The sequence below is a fragment of the Cottoperca gobio genome, chromosome 17, assembly GCF_900634415.1.
Source record: "Cottoperca gobio chromosome 17, fCotGob3.1, whole genome shotgun sequence".
Classification (NCBI taxonomy): Eukaryota; Metazoa; Chordata; class Actinopteri; order Perciformes; family Bovichtidae; genus Cottoperca; species Cottoperca gobio.
Window position 1 is genome coordinate 24851089 of NC_041371.1, and position 7967 is coordinate 24859055.

At 42.6% G+C, this 7967-nt stretch overlaps 1 protein-coding gene across 2 annotated transcripts in view; it reads left to right on the forward strand.

Moving 5' to 3' along the window:
• LOC115022745 (WD repeat-containing protein 78-like) overlaps positions 1 to 7934 on the forward strand; it is a 49638-nt gene extending 41704 nt beyond the window's left edge. For both annotated transcript variants that reach the window (XM_029453826.1, XM_029453827.1), the window contains 5 exons: positions 5422 to 5534; positions 5987 to 6085; positions 6845 to 7071; positions 7151 to 7304; positions 7800 to 7934. In XM_029453826.1, coding sequence (XP_029309686.1) covers positions 5422 to 5534; positions 5987 to 6085; positions 6845 to 7071; positions 7151 to 7304; positions 7800 to 7850 — 644 coding nt within the window. In that variant the 3' untranslated portion in view covers positions 7851 to 7934. The remainder of the gene's footprint in view (positions 1 to 5421; positions 5535 to 5986; positions 6086 to 6844; positions 7072 to 7150; positions 7305 to 7799) is intronic.
• The last annotated feature ends 33 nt before the right edge of the window (positions 7935 to 7967 follow it).

Here is a 7967-nt window from a genome sequence, read left to right on the forward strand (position 1 = left end):
AGAGATGGGTGGTGGGGAAGAGGTAGGTGGTACAGAGGAGGTTGGTGAGATGAGAGTAGAAGATTTAAAGGAGGTAAGTGATGTAGCAAAAGAGGGGGGGGATGCAGAGGAGGTGAGTGTAGTAGGAGTAGGAGAGGTAAAGGAGGCAAGTGAGGCAGAGGAGGTGAGTGAGGTAAGGACAGAAGAGGAAAAGGAAGCGGGCGATGTAGTTGAGGAAATGGGTGGTGTAGAAGGAGAGAGGACAGGAAAAATACAGGTTCCGTGGAGTGAGCAGGTAGAAGAGGCAGAGATGGAGGAAGAGGTTAAAAAAACAAAACCTGCCACAAAACGGAAAAAGAAAAGTCAGAGTGCATCCAGTGATGCCAAGAATAGTAAAGTCGGGGAGGAAGGACAGACAGGCAGGAAGCAGGGACAGGCAGAAGACAGTGCTAGTGAAGAGGAGTGTGTGTCAGACAGCAGCGACATCCCTGGTTTTACTCTGACCAACAGCCAGAAAACAAAAATGTACTCAGTTGAAATGTTGAAAGTTTTCCTCCAACACACAAAAAACCAACACGGAGTAAAAGTGGAGGATTATTTTCCGGATTTACTCGTTTTTATTAGCTCAAGCAGATTCCATATGAGCCAAAAAGAGTCTGGCCTCATTGAGCAGGAGGTTTATAGATTAAAAAAACTGGTGCTTAAAGTAAAAAAACAAATAAACAGTGATGATGGGGGTCTTAATTAATTTATTTGTTTTTATTTTTTCTTATTTTAACATGTCGGCCATGGATACTTTTAAAGTGGGTGTTTTAAATGTGAACGGAGCCAGAGTTTTTAAAAAATTTATGAAACTGCAAAATTAAAACACATTGATGTCCTTTTTTTACAGGAGACGCACAGCGACGGCTCTAACGAGATAGACTGGAGGAGGGAGTGGGAAGGGGAAGTCATTTTAAGCCACAACACATCTCTTAGTGGAGGAGTGGGCTTCCTCTTCTCCAAATCTTTTACTCCAGTCTCACTGGAGGTCGAGCATTTTATCGAGGGGAGGTTGCTTTTAGTAAAAGCCCGGTTTGACCTTTTTAATGCTGTTTTTATAAATGTGTATGCCCCAACAATCGGTGCAGAGAGGAAGTTGTTTTTACAAAAAATTAATGATGTTTTAAATAGCTGTGCTTCGGAGGATTTTTTATTCTTGGGGGGGGATTTTAACTGTACAGAAAATGCTTTTTTAGATCGGAACCACGCAGAGCCGCATCCAGCGTCCCAGCATGTTCTGAGGCAGCTGGTCCGCTCTCATGGTCTGGTGGATGTATGGAGGAGGATGAACGCAGAGGCTAAACAATACACATGGTCCCACTGCAGAGGGAATAGGATTTCCTCTGCCAGATTAGATCGTATTTATTGTTTTAAACATCATTTTAACATTTTTAAAATGTGTAATATTATACCTGTTGGTTTTACCGATCACTCTTTGCTTTTATGTAATGTTTTTATAAGAAATGTGTTGCCAAGAAGCGCATACTGGCACTTTAACTCAGTTTTAACATTTGATAAAAATTTTAGAGAAGCTTTTATTTATTTCTGGAGTGTTTTTAGGCAAAGGAAGAGTGATTTTAACAGTCTTAGGCAGTGGTGGGACCATGGTAAGACTGAAATTAAAATGCTTTGTCAGCAGCACACCCTCAATGTCACACATGACATCACCAGATCTATGAAAGACCTGGAGGGTGATATAGTGGAACTAGAACAAATAAGTGAGTCCACAGGAGATCGAGGATATATTGAAATCCTCAAAGTAAAAAAAATGGCATTAGCCGACCTGCTAGACGTTAAAGTCCAGGGCGCACTGGTCCGGTCCCGGTTCCAAAACGCCACCGAAATGGATGCTCCATCCAGTTTCTTCTTCGGCCTGGAGAAGAAGAACGGACAGAAGAGGGTAATCCACTCACTGCTCTCAGTCACAGGGCAAGAGATAACGGAACCAAGCCAGATCAGAACACGGGCTGTGAGTTTTTATTCCTCCCTATACTCGAGTGAGTACGAGGGGGAGGAAACGTTTTTAGAGGGGTTTTTAGGGGGACTACCTCAGGTAGCAGAGCAAACCAACTCACAGCTGGAGGGGCCGTTGACCACACGGGAGCTACAGGCTGCTCTGCAAAAAATGCAAGGACGGCGGGCTCCCGGCATCGACGGCCTCACTGTTGAGTTTTTTAAAGCATATTGGGACATTTTAGCAACAGATCTTTTAGATGTTTTTAACGAGAGTCTGGCCTCTGGTTCCATGCCGATGTCCTGCCGCAGGGCCGTGATAACGCTCCTGCCCAAGAAAGGAAACCTGCAGGACATCGGAAACTGGCGCCCTGTGTCTTTGCTGTGTGTGGATTACAAGCTTCTGTCCAAAGCTCTGGCCACCAGGCTGGGGGGGGCTATGGAGCAGGTCATCCACCGGGACCAGACCTACTGTGTGCCCGGCAGGTCCATGGTAGACAATGTCTACCTAATTCGAGATGTTTTGGAGGTCTCCAGCTCATTGGGCTGTGATACTGGTCTGATTTCTCTAGACCAGGAAAAGGCTTTTGACCGCGTTGAACACAACTTCCTCTGGAAAGTAATGGAGAAGTTTGGGTTCAGCGCTGGTTTCATAGGCAAGATCAAGGTGTTGTACAGTGAAGTTGAGAGTGTGCTGAAGTTTAATGGTACTCTGTGTGCTCCTTTTAGAGTGTGTAGAGGGGTCCGGCAGGGCTGTGCTCTGTCGGGGATGCTCTATGCGCTCTCCCTGGAACCTCTCCTCTGCAAAATACGCTCCAGCCTACAAGGTCTGGTTTTACCTGGTTTTAATAGCAGATTTGTTTTATCCGCATACGCAGATGATATTATTGTTTTTATAAAAAGCCAGAGAGATGCGGACATTTTAACAGATATAGTAGATAGTTTTAGTGTAACATCGGCAGCGAAGGTAAATTGGAAGAAAAGTGAGGCCCTCGCTGTCGGGGAGTGGCGTGGCGGTCTCCCAGTTCTTCCCCAGAGCCTCACCTGGAGAACTGACGGCCTGAAATATCTCGGAGTATTTGTAGGAAAAGAAATTATTGTCCAGAAGAACTGGGAGAACGTCACAGAAAAGATTCAGGGAAAGCTTTCCAAGTGGAAGTGGCTGCTCCCTCAGATGTCTTTTAAAGGTAGGGTTTTGGTTTTAAACAACCTTGTAGCATCCCAATTGTGGCACCGTCTGACCTGTGTAGACCCTCCCTCAGGCCTTTTAGCAAAACTGCAGAAAGAAATGGTAGATTTTTTTTGGGATGGTCTACACTGGGTGCCACAGGGGGTGCTGTTTTTATCCAGAGAGGAGGGGGGACAGGGCCTTGTCCACCTGGCCAGCCGAACAGCCACTTTTAGACTTCAGTTTGTACAAAAATATCTTACCGGCCCGGCTGATTTGGTGTGGAGAGATGTGACCAGCTGCATTCTCAGACGTGTAAATAACCTGGGGCTGGATGCTGCTCTGTTTTTAACTGATTCTAATTTTTTTAAGTTAAATGGGCTGCCTCCATTTTATCAGGGTGTTTTTAAGTCTTGGGCCCTTTTTAATCATAAAAGGTGTCCAATGTCGGACTCTCTGCACTGGTTGTTGAAGGAGCCTTTAATTTACAGAGCCAGGCTGGACGTCAGCAGCAGCAGCACACCCAGCCTGATGGTGGCGCTCTGCAGGTCCAGAACCCTGTGCCTGCAGCAACTGGTGGATGCAGTGGGGCCGGCGCTGAGTGATGCCCGAGCCCTGGGCTTGCTGCTGGGTCTGACCTCCGTTCGAGTGGCTGAGAGGATTCTGGAGCTGTGGAGCCAGAGGCTATCGGGGAAGGAAAGGAGCCAGATAAAAGACTACAGTGACGGGAAGGCTTCTCCAGACCCAGCAGACCCTTTTCCAGAGATCAACCTGAGCCCAGGGCTGGGAGAACTGACCGGTCCCCTGCTCAAGGTCATTAACCCGGCAGGACTGACGCTGCACAGAGCCGACAAAAAGACTCTATATATGAACTGTGTCAAAAGCATCCACAAGAAAGGCCTGTGCAGCAGACCCTCCACTGTGTGGAGCAACAGACTGGGTTCAGGAAGTGGACCAAGCCCACAGTGGGGGTCTTTTTACAAACCTCCCCTCAAAAAGCGGACAGCCGACCTCCAGTGGAGGATTTTACATGGTGCCGTCGCTTGTAACGCTTTTATCGCCGTTATTAATCCCGCTGTTTTTAACAAATGCCCTTTCTGCAACCTACGTGAGACTGTATTCCATGTTTTTACTGAGTGTAAGAGACTCACAGAGTTCTTCTCTCTTTTAACATTGGTTTTTAGTCTTTTTAACGTAGTTTTTACCGAGAGTGTTTTTATCATGGGAGCTGCCTACAAAAAAGACAACAAAGAAAAGTGGCAGCTCCTAAATTTCCTCTCGGGAGAGGCAAAAATGGCCATATACATTAGCAGGAAAAACAGAGTTGAGAACAGAGAGGGGCAGGAGGCCAAGACAGTGTGGCTGTGCAATATCAGGGCAAGACTCTGGCTCGATTTTAGGTTTCACAACAACATACCGGGGATCTCGACACTTTTAAAGAACGTTGGTGTTTTAAAAATATTATCTGCACTGTGAACAATGAATGTTTACACTTTGCACAGGTTTTTATTGGATAATTTTTATATATTTATAGAGTTGTTATTCTAAATGTATAGTTTTTGATATGATATATGATTTTTCGTTACACTTGTATGAGGTAAACGGGGGTTGGGGAAGAAGAGGGAAAGAAAGGGGGGGGAAAAAGCAAAAAAAAAGCGCGAGAGAGACGAGCGAGCGCGCGAGCGCGCGAGAGAGCGAGCGAGCGAGCGCGCGCGAGCGAGCGGAGAGAGCGCGCGCGAGCGAGCGAGCGAGCAGCTGAGCGAGCGAGCGAGAGATAGAGAGAGAGAGAGAGAGAGAGAGAGGGAGAGAGCGAGCGAGCTAGGCTAGCTAGCTATCTATCTATCTATCTATATATATATATATATAATATATATATATATTTATATATCTATCTATCTATCTCTCTCTATCTATCTCTCTCTATCTATCTATCATTCTATCTCTATATATCTATCTATCTATCGCTCTCTCTCTATCTATCTATATATATCTCTCTATCTATCTATCTATCTATCTATCTATCTATATATATCTCTCTATCTATCTATCATTCTATCTCTATATATCTATCTATCTATCTCTCTCTATCTATCTATCTCTCTCTCTCTATCTATCTATATATATCTCTCTATCTATCTATCTATCTATCTATCTATCTATCTCTCTATCTATCTCTCTCTCTCTCTCTCTCTCTCTCTCTCTCTCCTCTCTCTCTCTCTCTCTCTCTTTCTTTCTTTCTTTCTTTCTTTCTTTCTTTCTTTCTTTCTTTCTCGCCATAGACCTGATGAAGCTCAAGAAGATTCATAATATAAAGAAGAAGGCCGGGGGTATCAAAACAGAAAGTGTTGTGTCAGCACTGACTCCCGGACTGTGTTTTGACTTCCATCCAACAGTAAGTTGGTAAAACAAAATCTAAACATAAATAGAATTTAAAAAAAATTCTGTGGAACTACATACATATTAACATATGTCAACACTATATATATATATATATATTTTTTTTATATATATATATATATATATATATATATATATATATATATATAGTGTTATAATTATTTATATATATGCTTTTTTTTACATACATACATTTGAACAAATACAGTATATATATAAATATGTATATTTATTTATATATACAGTGTGTATATATATATATATATATATATATATATATATTTATTTTATATATATATTTATATATTGTGCTAATCCTGCCAATTAGTGCTCACTTTGACAATTTCAGTAGATGGTTATTTCTAAGGTTGTAGTTTAGTAGACTTTGACTTCATAATGGATTGTTTTAATCATTGTACTCACACCAGCGTTTCATTTTTGCTCCAGGATTCCAGTGTGTACTTGGTTGGCACATGGGAAGGTCTCGTTCACAGGTGCTCCTGTTCCAACAGTCAGCTGTTTCTGGAGACTTACAGGAAGCACTTTGTAAGTCCATCAGGAAAGAAAGTCACCCCCTCCTTCTGGTTTAAAGGTTTAAAGCGAGTATTACACAAAAGACCAGATGGCCTTCGCTTAGTATTCCACACTAACATCAGAAGCTCATATTTAATTTAATTTGAGCTTTGTTAAATCGATTAACACTCTGTCCCACAATGCATTGCTTACTGGCCCCCAGATGTCTCCTATAAAAATGCAGTAACACTTTTTAACGTGAGTGATGCTGCTACTTTTTATTAATTTTGGTTTGCTGGTACCCTGTAGAGTCTGTAGTGCTGTGGAGTAATGTTTTTATGAACAGGATTTACATGCACGGCACACCACGAGCACAGGGGGACATCAGCATTTCTGCCAACTGAAGTTAGGTTGATATATCAAAGCTCAGGATTTAGAACTTTCTTACCTTGGCTGGTAAAAACCTCACCAATTGTAGCCAAGTAAAACCTGAAATCAACCCGTTAAAATATAAAAAGTGAGAACAGCTGTATGACATCTAGCAGTTTCTCACAGATCCACAAATGTTGATGCCAACAATACGCTGTAAAAGGAAGCTATGCTCCAATAGAAGAGATTTTAAAAAGTCTGCCAGTAAGTGTAATCAATGCAGATGCATCATGTAATTTAAAGACTTTTGTTGCAATATTTATAAAAAATTAGATTCTAAAAAATAATTCTGTGACCACTTGTTGCTGATGTTGTTATTTGGGTTGAGTAATGAGAGAGAACTGCCACATGTTTGTCCCTCAGTGTCCTGTGAACTGTATCGCATGGAGTCCACTCAGTCCTGATGTGTTCCTCAGCTGCTCCTCTGACTGGACCATCCAGCTGTGGAAGAGCGACCTCCAGAACCCAGTGTTTGGCTTCTCCTCCACCCAGAGAGCAGTGTGCGACATCAAGTGGTCCCCAAAGTGGGCCACAGTATTTGGAGCCGTTAATGAGGGACAGCTGGAGATCTGGGACCTGAATTCAAGCATGTGAGTGTGACTGAGGGGAGAATCTGTTTGTCTCACTTTCATCCTGTGTGTTCAACTTATGTGAAACCTGTGCCTTCAGCTTGGACCCAATCATTGTGCAGCCTGCTGCCGCTGGTGTGAAGATGAAGTCCCTGCTGTTTGCCACACAGACAGACTGTGTCCTGGTTGGAGACAGTGATGGACAAGTGACCGTCTACCAGCTCAAGAACCTCAGTGTGGCAGAGAGCAGCCAGGTAAAACAGGTGGCCTTTATGCACAGCCTGCTGCTGGCATAGACAGTTTTGCAAATGCTAGGGAAGCCAGGCAACTATCGGGAAACTAAATTAATAGATAAATTAATTATGCAAATTCATAAAATCAATCTAAGAACCAAGAGCATGGCTTGTTGTTATACTGCAGCAAATGCACAACATGTCATTTTAAGTATGGATCGCACAGCTGGGAATTCTCCTTAATTATTTACATTTTCTGACAGTTATGACTGACTAAAGTTAACATTATCTGCCCTGAAAGCAGATTTGGGGCAATAGATAATAGATTCAGTGACACTTACTGTAAATTATATTAAGTGCGATACCGTAGGCCTATATTAAAAATTTTTATGCTGTATATTGTTAGCACTATAGTGTATCTTTCCTGGAGAAGAACGGAAGCTTCTTTTCTCAGTCAATTACATGGATACATGGCGGTCTGGGTTAACAAGTGACTCTCTGGATCTTTTCTTTAAGGTGGATATTCTGGAGGGCATCATCTGCTCTGCGGGATCTGGAAAGCTTTAAAAAAAATAAAAACACAGATGTATATCCATACCATTTTTGTTAAATGATGTTATCAGTACAAATAAAGGTTTATGCACACTGCAGATGTATAAGTAACATAACATTTTGCACAAGTAA